The sequence below is a fragment of the Lagopus muta genome, chromosome 1 (assembly GCF_023343835.1).
Source record: "Lagopus muta isolate bLagMut1 chromosome 1, bLagMut1 primary, whole genome shotgun sequence".
In the NCBI taxonomy this organism is placed as follows: Eukaryota; Metazoa; Chordata; class Aves; order Galliformes; family Phasianidae; genus Lagopus; species Lagopus muta.
Window position 1 is genome coordinate 88941460 of NC_064433.1, and position 22730 is coordinate 88964189.

The 22730-nt window shown below is 42.7% G+C and overlaps 1 protein-coding gene across 3 annotated transcripts in view; it reads left to right on the forward strand.

Annotated features, from left to right (window-relative positions):
- Positions 1–4398: 4398 nt before the first annotated feature.
- The window catches only part of EPHA3 (EPH receptor A3), a 219220-nt gene continuing 200888 nt past the window's right edge, over positions 4399–22730 (forward strand). For 2 of the 3 annotated variants that reach the window (XM_048945956.1, XM_048945966.1), the window contains exons 1-2: positions 4399–4592; positions 21587–21651. In XM_048945956.1, the coding sequence (XP_048801913.1) occupies positions 4508–4592; positions 21587–21651 (150 nt within the window). In that variant the 5' untranslated portion in view covers positions 4399–4507. Of the gene's footprint in view, positions 4593–21586; positions 21652–22285; positions 22374–22730 lie in introns of those variants that run through there. The other variant, XM_048945975.1, reaches the window with a different exon arrangement.

Genomic DNA, 22730 nt, shown 5'->3' on the forward strand with positions numbered 1-22730 from the left:
TCCTTTACAAAGGGGTTTCAATATTAAAAGCCTGAGTCACATTGGTGTGGTTTGGTATTCTTTTGTTCCTGGATGAGTTCTGTGCTGCTGAGATATTTTACACTGCTTTTATAATCCTTATTATTATAAGGGGGAAAAAAAAAAAAGGCTGAAAAATGCACTTTAAGGCATAGATGATGAAAACAATCCAAAGTGTGTATTTGTGTGTGTGTGTGTGCACATCCATGTGTGCACTGTCATGAGGCAGGCTTGGGAATTCACAATCTGTTGTTTACTGTATAGATTTTAATTTGTTCCTCCCCTTCTTTCAGTTTTTCCTTCTTAAAAAAGAAACAGCAAACAAAAAACAAAACAACACAAAAACAAACAAATAAAAAAACCCCACACAAATTCTTTATATGATAACAGCATCACTATCTTGGATAAAGTCGTACTGATGCTCCTAATATCCACCTTTTGTTTTCCTACAGCCCACCAGTGAAGGTGAGAGCAATGACATTAATCCTTTGAGCACAGTTGCTTGTATCCTGCATTGTCTTTTCCGTATTTTCTTACCAGTTCCTTTTCATCATCTTGCCTCAGTTTCACAGCACCAATTCAAGAAGGGTATGGACAGTGCTCGCATTAATAGTGTTTGACTTTTGGGTGGTTCTGTGTGGAGCCAGGTAATCCAGGTAATTTGGTAATCCTTGTGGGTCCCTTTCAACTTGGGATACTCTGTAGATGCATGCTTCTATGCTTCTACTCCTTTTTTCTTTTTTTTTTTTTTTTTTCATTTTAGCTTCAATTTTTACCTGTAGAAAATGACATCGCAGCAGCTAAGGTGCAGCTAAAATCAAGGTGAGTTTCCTGAGTGAGTTACGAGAACAATTCTAGTCCTAAGGTTGTTGGCTTGGGAGTAGTTCAGAAACAGTGCAACCCAAAGGGATGCTGGTTACTTCGAGCTTTACTAGGTGATACAAGGTGGTGAAATGTGGACTGATGTTTTGCTTGGGGTTAGGCACTGGCTGAACCCTTTGAAGAACTCTGTCCCTCCCTGGCAGGTTGTTTGGTGTATACCTCTTGTGGCAGCATTAGTGTGTGGCCCAGAAGATTGAGAGGGGCATGTGCTGTGGCATCAGCAGAGGGCTGTGCTTTAGCCTCTGATGCTTGTGGTCAGGAACTAGCTGCAGAACAATGGCAGGTGTTCTTCCCAAGAGAAGAAGAACGAGATTTGCCACTTGGTTGCCTCTCTCTTTTCTCCTTTTCCAGAGAATCACTGTTGTGCCTCACCTCAAGTACTGTGTTCAGTTTTGGGCACCTCAGTACTGAAAGGACATTGAGGTGCTGGAGCAGGTCCAGAGAAGGGCAACAGGGCTTGTGAAGGGCTTGGAGAATGTGCCCTATGAGGAAAGACTGAAGGAACTGGGGCTGTTTTGTCTTGGGAAAAGGAGGCTGAGGGGAGACCTTATTGCTCTCTTCCAATATCTGAAAGGTGCTTACAGTGAGAGCGGGATTGGTCTCTTCTCACTGGTGAGAGGTGACAGGATGAGGGGAAATGGCCTCAAGCTGCACCAGGGTAAGTTTAGGTTGGATGTCAGGAAAAACTTTTTACAGAAAGTGTTGTGAAGCACTGGAATAGGCTCCCCAGGAGGTGATTGAGTCACCATCCCAGGATATGTTTAAAAACCTTTTGGATGTGGTGCTCAGGCACATAATTTAGTGGAGGGTTGTTACGGTAGCACGGTTAGGTCATGGTTGGACTCGATGATCTTTAAGGTCTTTTCCAACCTGAGCGATTCTATGATTCTATAATTCTATGATGGGTGTTCACATTGCTGTTCCTTGAGGGGAAGCAAGAGCAGAATGAAGTAGGGTCCTCTCTAATGGTGCTGCAGCTGGAAGGTGCAAATGTTTTATACATACAACTGGAAGAATGAAAAAGAAATATCTTCTTCGGAATTAATTTTTCCACTAACTAAAAACAGACATATATATAATACATAAACACATATATTGCTCAGAAATCTTCCTGCACATTTTTTCTTCCACCTTCAAAATGTATTAACCTAAAGTCATGAAGATGTAGCTCCATACAGGTCAAAACTAGCAGTTATGAGAATGTGATAGTGTTTTACATCAGGCACTGTCCTCTATTATATGAAAAGAACTCAAGGAAGGCAACTGAATTGTAGAAATGGTTAGATAGGGGGCTGCAACAACAACATCAACAAAAGCTTTTAGTACTAGGGAAAGTGATTTTCCTGGATGTTTTGCTGTGGAAACACATCTTTGTCAAATAAATTAGAAGTGTAATGGAGTGAGATCTGATAAATGCAAAGCTTCCCTGGGCTACAGGTGGCTAACTGCACATCTAGAAAACCCTGCTCTTCCTTCTGCCCTGGAAGGTGCCTGCTGCCTGAGACTGGTAAGGACTGTCCCAAATCAACCTGAGGCAATCAACATCACTTTGTGGACACCTGAAAGTATTTCTCTGGAGCTGTTTGCCTTTGAAAGAGAGTGCTCAGAGTGTTTACTGTCTGAAGACTTGGCCTGTAACAAATAACTCCAGCTTCATATGGGAGACTGGGAGTTGATACCATTGTACCCTGTGAAGATAGGCGTCTCCCTGCTCCCTCTTATCTGCTGACTTAAATTTGCTAGGCCTGGGAACAAAGGAGTTCCTGCTGAGATCCCAAAGCTAGAAGCTGTCACTCCGAAAGAGCTGACTTGACCACTTCAGACTATAAAGAAGAGTTTGTACTGTCATCATTAGTCATCATCAACAGAACAACTCAACTTCTGACGACCCATCAGACTGAAGATCAGCAGCTGACGCCAAGACATCCCCGGATTTAGGAGTGGTGAACCACTTTGCTTTGCTGTGTTTGTAGATCTGTCTGTCCTTCTTTCTTGTTTTCTGTCTTTTCCCTTTATCTTCTTTTACTCTTTTACTTGTCTTACCTGTGAAGCTTATTAATTGTACTTAGCCAATTAGCCAAGTTTACGTCCAAGTAGTTGTTAGTTGTTCAGAAAGATCTCAATGAATTTATGTATATTATTCCTAGTCTTGCATGACTCCATCATGGTAGCAGCCCCTTGCTGACATGGGGAGGTGCGACTCAGGCGGTAGAAAAAGATTCACCTCCCTCGAAACCCACTGAATGGGATGGGACACCTGCTCAAGGGCCCAGGGCTGCCCTCTTGCTTCTCCTGAAAATCTGACCAGAAAGAAAATAGGATCACAGGATTCTTTGAGTTGGAAGGGACCCTTAAATGCCATCTACTCCAACCCCCTGGCAGTGAACAGCTGCAGCTAGATCAGGTTGCTCAGAACCTCATCCAGCCTCATCTTGAACATCTTCAGGGACAAGGCTTCTACCAGCTCTCTGGGCAACTTGTTCTAGTGCATCACCACTTGTATTGTTCACCTACCTTACCTAAATAGGCAGGGTCAGTATTAAATCCAAGCATGAGCAAAAGGAAGGGTTGGAGAAATGAAGCAACAGATGCAACTATATTTGATGAAGACCGTACTTTAGTCCGACTGAATAATCAAACCTGAAACAGGAATGGAGAAGGGAAGTGATGCTCACGTCCTAAGCTGCACTCCCTTGATTAAAATACCAGAGCAAGGCTGGCTTCTTATGGCATTGTCCCTTGGTGCAGCACAAGCCTGGTGGAGCCACTCCAGAGAGTTTGAGGCACCACCAGTGTAACTGAGCAGCAGCAGCATTCCCTTGCCAGAGCTCTGCAGCCAGTGTCCTTGTTTTGCTGGGGCAGGAAGGTACCTCGGTGCGACTCTGTGGCATGCCTGGGGCTGAGTTTGGAGCTGGGTACTGCAGGCCACAGCTCAGCCTGCGCTGTCCTGCTGGCAGAGATGACCTTAAAACACAGGAGGACAAGGGGGTGGTTTGTGTGGGTTTTAACACACCGGGCTGTGACATGAGAGGCTCAAGTCCTGTGGGGGCTAAGACATGCGGAGAAGCTCTGGAGGGCTGGGAGTCGCTGGGCACGGGGAGCTGGGGCAGCGCGGTACCTGGGGCAGCCCGGTACCTCGGGATGCTGGGACGGACATCCTGCAGCCTGCGAGGGGCAGAGAGGACCGAGGCAAAGCCCTTTGCTCACGGACTGCTTTCAAACGCGCCTTACTTCTGCACATCACCAAGGACGCGTCTGTGAGGAGTAACAGCGGGGCTCCTCTTTGCAGCCCCCCCATCCCCGGGGTCAGCGCCGCCGTGCGCGACCCCCTTCAGCGCGGCGGCCGAGCCGGGAGCGCGCAGGCCCCGCGGGAGCGCGCTGCGGGCGGTGGGCGGGAGGGCTGGGCGGCGCTAGGGCCCGGGGCGGCGGCGGCGGCGGAGCGGGGCCGGGCGGGGGCGGCCCCTCCCGGGCGCCGCGCGAAGGCGGGCGCGGGCGGGCGGGCGCGGGGCATGGTCCCGGCGGCGCGGCGCGGCGCGGAGCGGGCGCGGAGCGGTGGCATGCGGCGCGGAGACATGCGGCTCTGCTCGCGCGCTGCTGCCCCGCCGACATGGACCGCCGCCGCCTGCCGCTGCTGCTGCTCTGCGCTGCCCTCGGCTCCGCCGGGCGTCTGAGCGCCCGCCCCGGCAACGAAGGTGAGCCGGGCCCGCGGGGTGGCGGGCCCCGATTTTCCGTTTATTTCTACATTTTTATTTATTTATTCACTTCTTTTTTTTTCGCGTTACGGTGGTGCTGGGCGGCGGCCGCCCTTCGGCCCGGGAGCGCTGTCGCCCGGCAGCGCGGCCGCCGCCCGGTGCGGGGATGAGGAGGGAGCCGCTTCGGCGGCCCCCGAGGAAAGTTGGGGAGCGGAGAGCGGGGTCTCTCCCGGCAGAGCTACGGGAGAGCCCGAGCAGCTCCGGAGTGCGGAGACCCCGCTCGGCAGGTGCCGGTCCCGCCGCGGACTGGGGCGGCTCTCTCGGCGGGTGAAGCGGTGCCACAGCGCTGCGCCCCTCCGACTCGCCCCGAGCGCCGCGTTGCGTGCGGGTGCCGGGCGTGCGGCGAGCGCTTCCCAAGTTTTCATTAATAGCGGAGAGCCGCTCAGCCCCTGTCAGATCTCCTCCGCGTTCCTCGGCGTTCTCCCGTCGGTTTCGGAGCTGATGGTGCGTGAACGTGCGCGATTGTTCAGCGGCGATGCACGGGCGTTTTGTTCTCCCTCGCTGTGGCGGTTTTTTTTCCAGGTGACATTTGATAAACGCGCACGCTGGGTCACGGAGAGAAATGATGACCGCCGGGCGCTGCTGGGGAAAGTAACCGCAATACTTCTGGGGAAAGCTCGGGCTTCCCCGACCCCGTGCTAAGGGGGATGCGGCCGCTGCCCGCAGGGTGCGATCTGTGTGCCCAGGGTGCGCGCTGCTATCGCATCCGCGGATAGAGTCTGTTGGGATAGAGCCTGCGGCTCCGGAGAACTTGTGATGCCCAATGGGAGTGCGGGGCTTGCACCTGCCCGAGCTGCGGCATCCACAAGATAGAAAAGCTGTATTGAAACCAATTCTCCCGTGCAAACGATGCTGATGTACTTAGTGGTATTCTGGCTGTTTGCAGACAGTGAGAGAACAGGTTCAAGTGATTTCTGGAAAGGGGAAAAAAAATATATCGCATACAACAAATACAGAAAGACCAAAACTTTAGGGACACTGGGTAATCCGAAGTTAGTCAGTTTATTCCTGGGAGGAAGCAGTGGTCCCGTCGTGCTTGCAGAACAATGTCGAGTCTGTTTGTATGCTCTATGTAAATTTGTTCTGCATGGGCAATGCTTTCCAGGGTACCTGGAGGAAGATGCTGCTAGCGGTTGCTTACTCCTAAGTTCACATATGTGTAATATTTTGTTATGCTTTGTCTCTTTCAGCAATGGTTTTCAGAAAGGAAAGCAAGAGCAATGGTGGGGGGTGCCCTTGTCTCATGGCTAAAAGCGGGTTGTGGATGCTGGGGGTCCATCAGCCAGCAGCACAGCTCTGCCTCCGCAGCAGCGGCACACGGACTCAGCTCACACACTGAGCAAAGCCTGCCAAAACGGGAGCTGGGCACTCAGCTTTGCTAATGATACTTTTTGTGTCTTTGTTTAAAACCATTGGCACGGAGAACCGGGAGAGGAGGAAAAAATAAATAATAGTGCAGAAGACATGTTAAGCATCTTGTCTGAGTCTGCCTTCAGTAGGTACTGCTTCTGCTCTCTGTGTTCAGTTTCAGGAACACATCCGTCATATTTTCAGCCTGGGTTGCAAAAAGCAACATGCATGCAGTGACGGGATGGTGACTGGCTTTGCAGGCTTGCTTTTCTTGAGGGATGGGTTCTGCTATTCCTTTCAGAAAGCAAAAAAAAAAAAAAAATAGAACACTGAGAGTTTCTTTAAAAAATGGGACCAGCTTCAATGTTTGTTTGTTTTCGCTAAGGAAAGCGCACTAATTACTTTATTTATAGTGTATGTGGGCTGATCATATGAGTTGAGAAATCCAAATTATGATTTGCTGATGCTAATTTGTTTAACAAGTCAGGCATTAGCATGGAGCTTTAAATAATGCCAAAAGATTGCTTTCTTCTTTTAAATAATGTTTTTCTCACCACTTCTGCTGTCAGTGTTAATTCCTTCCCCTTCCAGACTCGAGTTAGAAGTTTCTGCGTTTCCGTGGGGTATTTAGAAAAGTTTTCTTTCTCTGCCCCTGAGAAGGAACCAGACCCTTTGAATGGAGGTTGTTAACATAGGCTTGTGGCGAAGCACGCGCACATTTTTTTCATACGCTTTAATATGAAGCTGCTGTGGAACTTGTGGATCATTGTAACAAAGGATGAAGCTCATTTCTGGTGTGTTCTTATTGCTCTGTGTAACTTCTGAGGGACGCGAATGTCACAATGGATAGGTTGAAAGGGTTACGCTCAGGGCTACCAGAGAGATGTCCTACGTTTATTTGACTTGAAAGAATTACTTCTGTTTTGAAAAATGCAACTTCTGTTAACATTTAGAGTTAGTATTAAAGTTGACAACTGTTTGAACTAGTGCTGATACTTCGGTGGATGGGAAAAAGGGAGAAAAGGATGGAAGGGGCTGAAGGCGAGTTGCTGGCTTACTTCCTTACTTTACATTCTGTCAGTAAGTGCAGTTCTTTTTACCCCTTTTTAAAATTATTATTTTGGATAGTTGGAATATTTGTTAACTTACTTCATCCCAGAAAAGTTTTGAGGCTTTTTTCTTGATAAAACCCATTTTCCAGCAAGTTTATTGTTAACTACCCTGCCATGCTCGTTGCAAACGGTGTGCTCTTTCCCTACATAGTCACTGAGGTTCAGGGAGCTTCTCTGAAGTTCAGGCTTGTCTGCGTGTGGTGTCAAAGCGTGTGCCATTTTCTGAGGGGCAGAAAGATGTCGGGGAGATTTAACGTCCAATCCTCAGGTTTGAAGTCACGAGCAGAACCCTCTGAGCGCATAGGAACCACATATTCTGCTGTGCCGTCCTTCTGAATGTTTTTCACATGGGGTGGAGGGTGTTGGTTTTTTTTTTTTTTTTTTTTCCTAGAAAGAAGCAATTTGTCTATGAATAATTCCTGGGCTTTCAAGGAATTGACTGAGCTCTGTCATTTGGTAATTTAATAATTTTTCCTCTGTCTCTCCGGTAACTATATTGCCTGCCCGAGGGTACCAGCAGCCTTAATTTCCCTGTTTTATAACCCACAACAGTTAACACTTGACCCAGGTCATTAACAGGATTATCAGCAAATTTGTTTAAGCTTTTACTGACAACCCGAATTGCTTCAATAATATTTTGATTGTGCAGACAGAAAACTTCTTGTAACCTCTCAATCTAGCATAAAATTAATTTCTTGCAAACACAGCCCCCAAACGATCGATACGGTAAATCTGCTTACAGTGCGTGGTTTCAATAGTGTCTGTTTTGGTTAACAGCAAGAGGGTTCCAATCAGCCTCTACTTTCGGTCTGCGTTGGCTTCGGAGATGTGGTTTCAGCTTTTATTCATTCACCAGCAGCTCAGAGCTCTGCGTAACTGTGCAATTAAGTTCACCATTTTATCTGTTAGCACTTAAAGTTGCTGAAGGCAGCACACTGCGCCTTGGTAGCAGTGACAGCTGTTGGCAAGGCTTTGAAAAAGGCAACATTTGCACGTGGAACAAAGTGCCTGACCAACTTACCCACGTAATTTGGAGAAGGGCTGGAAGCACTGGAAACTTTGGATCAAAAGGGAATGGCGCAGGGCAGTGCTTAGCGCAGATCTCACCTTGCCGTGTGTCAGGTATCATTAGGGCAGAGAAAGTCCTCCCATATAGTGACACGTTCCCTGCTGGCACTCGTAGCTCGCTGCAGTGTGTTGCCCTGCAAAGGATGTCAGAAGTCAGTTTAGAAACCTTAACGTGATGCCTCTTAAATTTAAGCTCGGATTGGTGGGTTTCCAGCAAGCTGTTTTTCATACAGCTGTTACCCAGTGCTGTTGTGCTTAATCCTAAGCTGTACAATGGGAAAAATAATGATTGTGCTTTAAAATTCACACGGTGATAATTTTAAAAGTTGTGCAACAAGGGAAGGAAGTTGGGCAAGTCCCTCATTTCTGATAGGGGGTGCTCACAAATTGAATAATTTATTTCCTTTTCTATGGTTGAACCTCGTCTTGCGGCTGATGTCAGTGCAGTGCACTAAAAAGAAAAATCGCTTCATTCTCCATGACAAACTTAAAGCAGATGTCTGAAGCGCAGGGATGTTCAATTGGACACAGCAATTAATTCTTATTGCAGTTAATTTGGATGCGACATATTTGCTGCCCAACGAACCAGTCCAATGACACATAGTTGTTACAACTCTCTTTTCTGCACTTTCCTCTGTAGGAAATGAGGCTTTGGAGCCATTACCCAGACAATAGGCACACGAAATCGCTTACAATCTTTGCAAATCAGGTGTGCGTTCTTACTGAACCTAAACTTTTTTCCCTGCCACCTGAGGAAAAACCGCAGATTAGTTTTATTTATTCATTTATTATTTGCAGGAGTTGGGGACATTGCTATTAGTGTACTTACTCCTGATTCTGTTTCAGAAGTTGTAAGTTTTCCTCCAGGAGCGTACGTAATGGCTCTTGTTCTTGTAACCCCCGCTTGATGAAAGTTTGGACGTACCGATGCAGGTGTTCGCTTTCCTGTTTTCAGAGCTCTGGATTTTATCACCAGTGAGGGTCACTACAGAGCTGTTACCGAATCCAGCCGTAGGGTTTGTCGCTTTCTGTGCAGGGCTTGTGTTAGCTCCATAGGGTACCTGCAATTCAGGGAGGTGCCATCGCTTTGTGGCCGTTGTTGGATTTCAGTCATTCAATTAATTAATTAAATGCTGCTAGTAAAGCAGAGATACAATCATGTCCTTGTTTTCGGTTAAGGTTCAAAAGTATTCTCAGTGGAGGTGGTTGGTATTGAAACACAGACGGGTCCTGTTGCTGCCCTAAGGTGCAAAATGAACTGGACTTTTGCAGGCGTGTTAGATTAACCTGCAGAGGTGGAGCTGAGAGATCTCTTAAGCCCATCACTTTCCTAACAGATAATTTCAACATCTCAAGAGTTGCTTTCCTGCCATGAAATGTAGGGCTTTTTTTTTCCTTTTTTTTATTCTTTTTTATTTTAAGCATTTTCTTTCTTCCAAAAAGGAGCCTGATTTGTTGAAGCGTTCTTGAAAATTGTTGAAAATCTATTTATGAGGGAGGAAAATCTTGCAGTAAGAGCTGACACAGAAAATGGAACATTTTGTGTACAAATGCATATGACTGCTGCTAAGTTTTTGCTATACATTCATTTAAGTGACGTAGCCCTTCTTATTTCCATAAACTTTGAGCTGTAGCTTTTTTTTTTATACGCGTTTGAATTTTTCTAAATAAGAAACAAAACTTGACAGAGTTTAGTTCAGTTTAATTCACAAGACGAGATGTGAACTCCCTGTGGTGTATTTCTGGAAATAGAAAGTGGCAGTAATTTGCTGGGTTAGGATCGTATTCCCCACTGGCAATCTCATGCTGCTTAGTTTTTAGGTGCTTGCAAGTGCTTATTTTGCAGTGTGCAACTGATGTAAAATTGAAATTCAGTCCTTTGGACTGAAGATTCCTTTGAAATTTCTGCGGTGAATGAATGGAAGAAATAAAGATATAGGAATAGAGATAATCCTGTCTGAAAGAAATCTTAGTTCAGTGACAAAAGAATCCCAGCCCATGTGAGTGATGGGCGGAATGAATGAACCACCGGCGCGTACAGTCCTAAATGTGCAGAGACGTTATTAAAGTAGGCACACTGTAAGCAGAAACTTTAGCACCACGCTCCTTTTTTTTTCATAAACTGCTGTATCCCGCTGTTCCAGGCAAAATATGGAGGAAAATCCCATTAATCTGCTGGAGAAATATTGATGAAAGAATAATAGCAGACTGAAGGAACAGTGGTAGAAACTTCCTAGCAATTAAGCAAACAATAGGGTGAACGGTAAGATTCAGTCAGGGCGGTTTAGTGTCATATGCTGCAGGGATGGGGATTTCTTTTTGGCCAGCTGGTTTCTTGGGACATTTTTATATCTGTATTTGGAAGGAGAAGTTCCAATTGCATTGGTCTGTTTCTGTTTGTTTGCTTTTTTATAATAGTGGAAAAACAACAACAAAAACAAAAGAAAAACCCTCAAATTTCTAAAGCACAGATTCCACACATACAATTTTATTTTATTTTATTTTATTTTATTTTATTTTATTTTATTTAACTTCTAAATTTCTGCCTCAGGAAGGAGGATTTTCTAGAAAATTGAGCACAAAGAGTTTAAATAATGAAACCGACAGAAAACCTTCTGGCTCACGGTAGGCTTCCCACAAAGTCTGCAGTGACAAATAGCAAGAAGCGATGCGGTGTCCACTGATTTAGTTGTTGAGGAGCTGGAAAGCAGGCAGAGGTTTTGCATTGTTTGTTTTTTCTTTTTTTTTTCTTTTTTCTTTTTTTTGAGGACAGGGCTTTTTGAAGGATCTCTTTCGGAGGAGAGAAAAAAGCTAAGGTAGAAGGAAAAATAGAAATTGAAGTGAAAGTTTGAGCTGAATCAGACCGACATCCAAACTTTCTCTCAAATTAGTGACACCATTAGGCACCCAGAATTCAGTGCTGACAGTGATCTGAACACTGAACAAAGCACAAATTAAGAAATTCCTTGCCACCCTGAAAGTCTAAGCATTGTTTACATTAGTAAGCTTCACCACTATGATTTACCAGAGGTGAATTTCAACAGACTGCAGTTTAGAAAGGGTAGAGGCATTTTTACCATTCCATTTGTTCTTTTTGTAACAGTGCTTTTCTTTTTCCTTTTTTATTTCATTTTAAAGGAAGAACAATTCCTGTCTATTCATTCTTACTGTTTGTGACACACAGTGACATATATTGAAACAGGTTCTGAGAACATTAGGGTCTTGTCTTGCAAAAACTTTTCTGCCACGCACGATTTGCCTCAGAGGACAAACGTCCTAGCCATGACAACAAGTCAGATTACCTGGAGAAGAGGGTCTTAGGTAGGGAAAAAATCATGCCTGAAAATATCATCTCCAAATTGTCTGGAGGTGAGCCAACTGTAGGAAAACCACACTGACCTCCTTTGTTCCTCCTCCTCCCTCCCTCCCCACCCCCCCCCCCAAACTGCCATGTAGCCCTCCTCACGTGCCCATCGTTTTTCTTCTCTCTTCCCTCTCAACATCAAGAATTCAAGATTCAATCAACTTTCAATCAACATTCAACCATGCAGAATCACAGGAAGAAAACATGTTGTGTTTTCCTTTCCAACTGGCTTTGAGGACGTGTCCATTCCTTCTTACCAAATCATGTCTTCCAGGAGAAGCAAGATGCTTCAGTCTTGTGGATGACCAGAGGAGAAGTGCAGAACTACATATTTAATTATATTTAATGTCACTGCCTTTAACACAATTGGTTGTTTTGGTCCTAAAAGCTGTATTAAATCAGGACAGAGTGTGTTCAAGAAACTGAGGTAGGAGTTATCCATGCTTTCCTTGGTTAAAGGTTCTGGAGAAGAGAGCTACATGCTTAGTTTGTGCAGCTTAATGGAAACCTGAGCCCTTTGTGGGAAGGTAATGGAAGCAGAAGAATAAGCAGAAGACAAGGTCTGAAAAAAGTGGCTTATGGATAGATGGGAATAGAACAGTCGTTTAAGCATTTACCTTTGTTATAAATATTTGTATTTCTCACATATGGAAATAGTGAAAAAAAACATTAGCAGGGTTTTGGTTGCAAAGGCAGCAAATGAAGTCAGGGGCAATTCCATTTTTCATATGGATAGCTCAGCACACATGTTCTGCATTAATTACCTCCATAAATTCTGTTAACCTGGCAAACAATGAAAATATCATGTTGGTGACATCACTGTATTGGAAAATAAAACTGGTTTTAGCATCTTGATTTTCTCAACGTGACACTTGAGATTTCGTAGGCTATTGGCATTTTACTCCCCCAGTTTGCACCAGGATGTTTAGTCATTTGTTCTGTGGGTTTATTTTATCTATGGAGTGGCTGTGTAAGCCCTCAAGCATTTCATAGCTCATGTGAACTGGCACCCTTGATTCATGTAAGTAGACAAGAAAAGATTGACAAAACTCCATCTAGGTACCCCTGAGTAGGTGGCTTTCTGAATGTCATATTTCATGGCTTTCAGGAACTTTTTCCCCAGTATAATTTGGCATGCAGCCGCCTGATTTGCTTTGGGGGTATCACAGCTGTTGTAAAAAAATAAAATAAATGGTCATTCACCAGACTTGTGCTCTGGTCCCTGTCTCAAAAAAGTTGTATCAAAGAACTATTGAATATTTGCTATGATTTTTTTTTTAATTATTATTATTATTTTTTTTTTTTTGGTCATTCATTGTGTTTGAACTGCAGTCAAATTTGTGAGAACTTAGAAACTTGTAGTCCTTGGTACCCTGTGGTCAAATATCTTTGCTGTGATGCTTCTTGGTGTCTAAACTTCCAGAAATGGAACATGTTGAAATAGTTTTTGAGATTCTCACTTCATCTAAAATAAACATGGACGCTGTGTTGCAACATATATACATATATTTTCCTTTAGAAAATTTTCCTTGTTGGAAGCTTTCTCAAACAGGATTCCTGCTTTAAATCTCCTTAAAATAATTTTAGTAATTGGTTTGCTGTTAGGTTGGGCTGCCCAGACCTAGGCATGTGGTGCTTCAGGATTTGGGAAGCCCAGCAGGGTTGGTCTTCCACCCTGGGACAGAGCCACTGAATTCTCAGCTGCTGAAAGGTGCGAGGAGCCTCTGTGTAGGTATTTGAACCTCGCCCTTACTTTATTATTATTTTTTTTTTCTAAGAAAGTTGAACTTGGGTTTGAACATTTAAATTCCTTTTTAACACAGTGACCCTTGTTTTGCATTTAGATGCTTAACACCATGCTTCGCTGATGTCAGATTTAACACCATAATAGTAGGCTAGAATGAGATTCAGAGGATTTGGACTGCAGCATGAGTTCAGCTGAACAGTAACTCAGATGCCTTAAGGGTTTATGCCTCTTGTAGGAGATGTTGGAAAAAGACCAGTTGGAATCGGTTTAAAAAACTGGATGCAAAGAAGTGAAAGCAACACAGTAATTTGGAACCCATTAGGTTAATCCATTTTTAATTTTGATATCCTTGTCTTAATGAAAAGAACTGGCGTGTATCAGCTTACAGGAAATAGCCTAATAAAACTGAAATCTTATTAGACCCTTTTGATAAACATTGCATTCCAGCCCACCAGTCATATGTTTTTGCATACTTGGAAATTGAGCTTTACACCACTTTAACAATATCAAGAGAACTCTCATGTTTCAAAGTAATAAAAAAGAAGGAAAATCTATTTTGTCTGCATTCATCCATGAGAAGTTCTTCTACAAACCAGGCAGCTGCCAACATAATTCAGGCAGGTACCCTCAGAAAAAAGCAGCGTACAGACTTGTCACCTCACTCCTGCTAAAATTCTCACATCTTCGTCTGTGCAAATTGCCTATCTCTGCTTTCTCTTCACAGCAGCCAGAATAGCTTCTGTGAGGTGCCACGTTAGTAGGTTTGAGTGTGTCTGCACACCTGTAGACTCGATATGGGGTAAGATCAGAGCTCACCTATGCTGCGCAGCCTTACAGCCATTGCCTGAGTTCCCTCCAAGGCAGGATGGGCAGGGGGCTTCTGGAGTTATGTGAACACTCCCAAGATTTCCAGCAGCAAAATGCTCAGTAGTTTTCTACTCTACTTTGAAATTAGTTCCAGTTTTGTCTGCTAAGGAACAGTGTACTTCTGCCAGCTTGCTTTCTGAAATCTTTCCTGCTTTCCTTTACAGTCTGTGCTTTTATTTATAGGCATTCCTGCATTGCTCACTGCTGTGCTGCCTTCCCTCTTTTATGGCAGCCTTTTGAGAGAAACTTGCAACAAAGTTCCCCTTTTGGCTCTTTCAGCGTTCTGCTGTAGGAGAAACCGAGGCGCCTAAATCTGGTGTCAGCCGCTCTTTGGGAGCGTGTGATGAAGAGAGTGAGATCTGGGAGGAAAATGACACCCTTCCTCTTGCAAGGCAGAGAATGCTGCCGTGAAAATAGAACTTATCCAAGTTGACGTAGTAAGTTTTGATGTTTTACAGTTGCAATAATTAATAGAGTAACTTGGCACATATTGCTAGCCTTCTCTTTAAAGAAAAAAACAAAAAACTGTAACAATCTTTTAATTTTGGAAATAGCTTGTAAATTATTTATATAACATTTAAAGGAAAAGAATAGAGGCTTGGGCTACCCAGAGTCCTTCTGTGAAGACTCCTGTGTTCAGTTTTAGAGCGACTGTTTTTTAACTTAATTTTGGTTTTCCCTTGTTTGTTCGTCTCTTGCCCCCACCCTGGTGGAGTTCTTCACTCAGCGATTTAACCACAGATTGAACATGACAGTTGCCAAATTTGGAAAGCTCTGCACAAAATCATATTTGATTGTACAGTATAATGGCATAGGCAAGAAAGGTTGAAAGTGCAGACCTCACAGTGTTGTGCCTCTCGCAGGACGGTAGTCTGGCTTTGAGCTGTAGCAGGAATCTAGGTGAGAAATCTCCCGTATGGATGAGAATGGTCAGGTGAATGGACCAAGCTTTGTTGGTGCTTGAATTGAACTGTGTTGCAAAGTATTTTCTACTGCCTGCTAAAATCTAAAATCTACTTTAGATTTATTTTATGTTGCTTAGTGCTACTTTGCTTCCTAAAGTGCCCCAGGCTTGGGGGAGACAAAGCTATAAAGGCACAGCTTAAATGTGAGCCCTTAGCACGTCTCTTATGCTAAGGTCATTTCCTTCTGAGCATTTGCAGCAATAATTAAATCTTCACTGCAACACTTTAAGACCATAAAATCACAGGAGACTTGACTTTTTATTAATGAACAAGCAGAAAATCAGGTCCCAAATCTGCTTCTTGGAAGCAGGCTTCATTGGCAAACATGATTCCATGAGAAGAGTACTGAGTTCATTAGTGTTGTTGCTTCGTGGATTCTATTTTTGCTGTTGTTGTTGTTGTTGTTGTTGTTCCTTCCCAAAGATTTTTGGAGTATCTTTCAGCGGATTTTATATTAGCATGATCCTAGTTGGTAATCACGGTGAGCACACCAAGTTGTGATGTCTGCATAACCAGGGCCCAGACTGTCTGTAGGTGTTGCCTCTAGTCTCAGAATAAACCAGAGCTATCAAGCAGATCTGCTGCAGCCCTTTGTGTTTCTTTTGCCCCACTAGTGCAAGAAGGAAAGAATGACAGGACTTAGACCTGTGCTGGTACGTGCACCAAAATCCAGGTGCAACCTTTGTCAGAACTAGACTGCCCTTCTGAAACTGTATCTGTGTCTGCCCTGACTCCGTTCTGTCCCACCCCAAAACCAAGATCTGGCTGACTTCCTGCCGCAAAGTATTTTCTTTGCTGCTCAGAATTACATGACACATTTCAATTATGGGCATTCACCGTTTTTTTCTTTTTGGTTGCATAGAAATGGTAAATTTTCCCATTTGTTAGCATGTTTTAAAATAACCAGCACATTTCTAAACTGACAGTTTGAGACCAAACAAGAAGAGACAAAATAGAGGCTTCTTTTTTTTTTTTTTTTTTTTTTTTTTTTTTTTTTAAACTATCAATTGGAAATCTTAATTAGTTGGAAAAAAAAATTCATACATATTTCACATCATCGGCCGCTATTCTGCATTTTCCTTTTATGGAATATGATTTGGAAATACATAAATACATTGCAGTGGGGAAGTGATTGTAGATTATTGCTTAGCTGTTGCAAACTGTCTCTTAGCAGGCTTTCCTCCCCACTGCTCAGGTAGTCAGGGTTATCTCAGGATGGTTCTACCTGGCACAGCATCTATTTGTTCATTTTTTATTGAGGATTGAATTTATACTATGCTCATATCACTGTAGCAGCCAGCATTCCACGTGTTTCTGGAAGCGCTGCTGCCTTGCATTCAGGTATCTTGTTAGTTTTATGGTTCTTTTTCTTTTGCTGACGTGGCTCCTGATAAAGCCTGCTGTTAGTGAGCCTGGAGTCAGGCCCTCTGCCATCACTCTCAGACTGGAAGCAATTCCTGATAGTGTGAGCAGGCCTGCACGTCAGATTCCACTCCAGCCCTCATTCATCCTCTTCATGATGCCACGGTGAAGGGAGTGAGTGAACTCTGCATCTCACATCCAAGTGTCTGCTCCAGCTGCGGGAAGGAAGGCAGTCATTTTGGCACAAATGCGCGTTGAGGGAAGTAGAAATGCTTTCTAGTGAAGCTGTGAGCTCTGAGGGCCAGAATAGTCAGGCAGGAGAGGGAGAGCACATGTTCTCAATAGATGTTTTGCCCGGTGTGCTGTTGCTTGGCAGTAGCAGCTGCAGTGTGTGCTATGGGGAACCAGGCTGCAGGGCAGCACTCAGTACTGATCTTTTCTTTTTTTTAAGGGCCTTTTCTTAAGCCCTACAAGTAATGTCATGCTGAAGGTACACATCTTGGAGAGGAGAGTGTTAAGAGAGAGGGAAGCCAGAACTCTCTTCTCTCTAGTTGTGTCTTTTAAAGATATGGCTACTACCAATTATGCTACGTGTAAATATCAGTTTTCATTTAACTTTAATTGTGTGTGGAAAAGTCTGTTAGGATCATGCTGGTAAATGCCTGCTGATGTTGATCTGATTTCGCATCCCTCTGCATTACACTTTGTGAATCGGTCAGGTCAGTTTTGTGAATCAAATATTGCCTTTTGTTACAGAGTTGAAACACACTGAAATGAGTAATCATTACATGAATCAGTTGCTTTTGTATTTTGTGATTTTCCTCTTTTTCCACCTTTTTTCTACTTCTGTAGCTCTTCAGTCTCAATGCAGGGAAATGTTATTTTCTCCTTCAGTTTCTAGAATGATAGGCAATTTTAAGGCCTCATAATGACAAAAAGTAATGCTTTACTATTCCCTGTCGTTTTGCCTTTGGACTGTGATCATTGCAGCCTGTAAGGTCTGTTCTAATCGCTGTCAAGCTCTTCAACTCTCTCCTGAACTCAGAGGAAAACAGTGTCACAGAAACTTTTTTTTGGTGGGGGGGAGGAGGGAAGGAAATTTCTCTGGATAACTACTTGAAAAATAAATGTATTTTGCATTCTAGATACTACTAAAAATTCTGTACTTCTGGTGGAAGATACGTTTTTTCCCAGATTTTTTAATAAAAGAAAACGTATTGTATTTATGAATTTCAGTTGGATTCTAAAGAATTTGAGCACTCAGGCAGCCTGCTGTGTGTTTCTGCTTGCATATAATACGATTCTTATGAGACCAGTGGTAAAGATACCAGGCAGTGACAGATATCTAGAGGGTCAATATAATGATGTCTTCCCTCTCTGAGTCTTTTTCTTTTCTTTTATTACTTGACATGTCATGAAGTGAGCAAATAAATAAATCCCCCAAAGAACAGGAAATAGCAGTCGTTTTAATCACTGAAGACCATGTGGCTAGATAGGTGTTTGTGCACAACATTGTTTTATTCTGCTACATACTAAATAATTACTTGGCATGGCTAGCTTTTTTCCTTCTCATACAAATAAAAATGGTTGAGGAAATTGAAGACTCCAGTATGAAAGCAGATAAGTAAGTTCAGCACAAAAGTACTTATTTACAAAATTAGTGTGTCTGGAGCATAGCTCTGCTTTGATTTTTGTCACTATTGGGAATATTCATGCCACTCATTTTAGGTATCTACTTGGATTCTTTGACTCACATCTGAATCACAGGCCTGTTGTGGTCAGTGTGAAAGCCTCTGTCTCAAATATTTCTACAATGTAGTGAAGTATATATGAAGATATATTGGAGAAGAGAAGGCTCTGGGGAGATCTCATTGTGGCCTTCCAGTATTTGAAAGGAGCGTAAAAACAGAGGGAGAACAACTGTTTACGAGGGTGGATAGTGATAAGACAAGGGGGAATGGTTTTAAAACTGAGACAGGGAGGTTTAGGTTAGATATTAGGAGGAAGTTAGATAAGGAGGAAGTTTTTCACACAGAGGTTGGTGATACACTGGAACAGGTTGCCCAAGGAGGCTGTGGATGCCCCATCCCTGGAGGCATTCAAGGCCAGGCTGGATGTGGCTCTGGGCAGCCTGGGCTGGTGGTTGGTGACCCTGCACACAGCAGAGGGGTTGAAACTAGATGATCATTGTGGTCCTTTTCAACCCCGGCCATTCTATGACTCTATGAACATGTACATATAGTTTGCATAGTGGTGCCAATTGGAACAAGTTGAGGAAAGTGGAATGAAGGAGATACTCTGAAAAATTGTTCTTGCTCTCAAAGCTCAGATCCCAGGTACAACATCAGGATGGAGGACTGAGGGAGATCTCTTACTGATTCATTTACTTTGCTAGAAAACAAACTAGTTAAAATTCTTGCCCTTAATCGTGATGAGAAAAAGCCTGAACTTGGTTTTCTGGTTTACAAACTTTCTTAACTGAAGGTGTGCTGGCATGGGTGTTTGTCATAGGTCTATTTTGCTTGCTCTATAAGCTTCACTTGTTAGAGGGATGGTAGAGTGCAGTGACAGATATCTGTTCTCTGAACCTGTAGCTGGGGCATCCAGCTGTAGTGGGGCCCATGCTGGAGTTTTGCTACCTATTATCATTAGACCAACACAGTCCTTTTGTGGGCACACTGAATACTGAATGGCACCCATGTCCTTATGCTGCTGCCTGCGGGTACTTCATGCAGGAGTACTTGGCAATCTGCTGAACCTTCTCAGAGAGCAGCAGGGAGTTGACATTGCAGGGGCACAGAGAGATGTGGGCAGCGATGCTGAGTGCTGATCTGCACCTTGAGGGCATGCTCTCTCTGCTAGGCTGGTTGGTAAATCTGGAGATGAAAACCACCACCAGGGTGTGGCACAATTCCCTGTGTAGTTTTCCAGATGAGATTGATGAATTTGGACTGAATTCATAAATTCCAGAGTGGCTGCAATCATGTTTTCAAGGAGCTCATTCTTAACGAATAAATATATTACTTAAGTTTACTCCTGAGTGATTTGAGTGAGCAACTTCCTGCCAAGTAATTTACCTCAGAAGTCATACTTCCTTCATCACCATGTATTTCGGATGCACAGCATCTTGTCCCAGGAGATCCACAATATGTGGGATTTTGTAGTCACAAAAGCAAGAACTGCACTTTTTCCTTTTGAATTCTTATTAGTGTTTCCTTTTTAGAGATGCAAACCCTGCTTCAGAGACGTCTGCCTTGGGCCCTGCACGCTCAACATGAGACTGACTGATTTCTTTCTTTGTGTAGATGATTAAGAATTTAATGATTGATAAAAATAAGAGCTAAAGAAATATATGATGTTGTGTTATGCTATTTCTGTAAGTTTAGTAAAGATGTTTTGCTTACTGATATAGGTAGAAAATCAAAATACCATTGTTTTCTTTTAAAGTGGTGTATTACTGCAGGGAAAATATTTTTCCCTCGCTTGGATGGAAGAGAGCTCATTTATGGTAGTGTCGCACTGAAAATATACATATGGTACCTTCACATACACAGACAAATGCATGTATTTATGATTGTTGATGACATGGTCTGATTTCTAGTACTGTATGTCTGCTGTATTTTCCTACTGTGTATTTTGTTGTACATCTCAATAACAGGGAAAAAAAAAAAAGCTTTTAATTTTTTTAAGTGATAACCAAAATTAAACAATCAGTAGAAGAAAAATGCCAAAATAATACACGTAGGATACAAATTGGTCAACTTAGCAGATTCATAGTTAATTGGCCTCATTTTTCTTTTCCAGTCCTATTCTTTTTGCACCTAGTCCTAGCCCTAGTCCTATTTTCTTTTAGCACCAATACCCAGACCATCTGGTTCTGGGAACAGTGTCAACCCTTCAGGGTTGTCAGGAGAAGGGTCGTTGTCAGTAGGAGCTGAAGCTGCTTAGGCTGTTAGAGTGGCCACCTCTAGCAGAACTATCATGCTCAGATGTTAAAATTCCCTTGAGTATGGTGGGATTTCTTTCCTTGTTGCCTGTAATTTCCATTTTGAAAGAAAAAGAAGCCAAATCAGCAAAGAAAAAATGGGTCCAAATTGCAGATAATAAATATTGAAGGTGCACTAATTAGTGCAATCATGAAAAATGTTGTGTTTTATACAAATACTTCACTGGCTTGTATTTTTGTAGAGATTCTTTATGTTTCTGTGCACCTGTTCTGCTTCATGTGAATGAATAAATGGTTAGCTAGGAAACTGTAATGGAATTTATCTTTGTGCTTGTGAAAAAATAAGTAAACAGCAAAGAATATCCTTCACCATATTTTGTTTGTTTGTTTTACTTGTCATGTTTTAAAACAGATTTTAAAACATTGTGATTAGATGGGCTGGAAAAAGTCTATTTTGGATTGCTTGCAAATAAAAACTAATAAAATCAAATAATAATAACAAAAAAGATAATGGTGATTAATTGATGGCACTCCGTAAGTTGCTTTGTCTGAAATTGAAACATTGTAAATAATTATTTTTGCATTTAAGGTGTTAAACTTGACATTCAGAAAACAGTTCACTACTACAAGACAATTTGAGAACAAATTAGATAAGAAGGAAGAAAGAGCTTAAGGGAAAGACTTTAATCTGCATTCATTATTTATTCTTTTTTCTGAGAATATTATTTATGCCAAATACGGGCCTTTAATCAAATAATGATTAAAATATTCAGATCTCACATGCATACTGAGATTGCATTGACCCAAATTTTATCCATCCAAGGGGGAAACCCTGTAGTTTGTGCAGCTGATGGAACCGCTCTGTTCCCACCCCCTGCTGTAATTAATTTGGACAAAGATCCGCTGTTTATTTTTGTCACTTTTTTGTTTTGAAAAGTTCCTGTGTCTGCTGTTCATACCATGTTTTAAGATAAACAAGGCAATCCTTTTCATTTGTCTGTCTTTTTCTTCTTTGTAGCTATCTGCCAGGCCACCTGAACAAATCAACTGCTTCACAAGATCCTCAAATAAACACATCTTTTAGTAAAAGTAACTGAGGTTAACTGGACAGAGGCAAATGAAACTCATTCTTCTTCATTTTATCTTTTTGTAGTTAATCTGCTGGATTCAAAAACAATTCAAGGGGAGCTGGGCTGGATCTCCTACCCATCACATGGGGTGAGTTCACTAGACTGTGAAATGGAAAAGTGCTTCTGCGGACCAATGTGCTATTTAACCATTGTTTCCTCTTCAGAGGACACTGTGCAATAGCTGTAGTTCTTTGGAGCTTCAAAAATAGTCTGCTCTAAACTTGAAATGTATTGTTTATAAAGTTATGGAGCCTTTTCTCTAGAATATATATCACACACTGTGTATAATCCCCATGAAGAGTTTCTTAAAGAAAATGTTCACTGAACAACAGAAAGAACAAACCTGTGTTTAAGCACCACTCCTTCTTCTATTGCAATGCATATTTCTAAGAGATACCACAGAATTGTTTTATAATAGTGCTTTGATGATTTTGTCACATGGAAATGGGGGAAGGTTGAATAATAACTGTGTGATATAAGTACTCATTTGGTAAAATCTGTGCTGAATTTTTCAGGTATTGTTATTTATTAGTTATAATGTTATCAAAGAAATCATATTCTTGAGAGTTTCTTTTTGTGTACTGTATGGGAACTGTTGAGTCACGGCCTGAACCAGTGATTGATCACCTGAGGCAAGCACGGAGTCAGCCCTGGGAGCACAGGTGAAGGCAATTCAGCTGTGTGACCAGAAAGGGTGGAGCCTGGCTGCACCTCTCTTAGACCTCAGTTAAGAGCTGACTGCCAGGGGGGAAGGGTCTCTTTCTGGAGATTGCTCCCTTTGGAATTTTTTACTGTAAGCCTAGGAAGCAGGTGAGCATTTCATTTATTTTTGATTATTTTTTCTCTCCACTGTGATCATCTTTCTAGTCATACGACTTGTAAAATATTGGTCTATCCATGCCCCTCTGCTAATTGTACATTTGTTGATTGTATGTTTACTTTGTATCCGGATTCAATGAAACCATGCGTTCTGTCTGGATTAGTGCAGTCTTAAATAATCTGTGCTTTAATGTTTGCTAATGCTATTATTTTAAGACAGCATTTGCCACCATTTTTTGCCAGCTTAATGTCATTGCCTAGCTGTCTGGTGGCACTGTTGTTTGGTCGCTCCTCAACTTGCTGTGTTGCTGTGAAATGTATATGTGTTCTGGTGTGTATTCTTTTTTT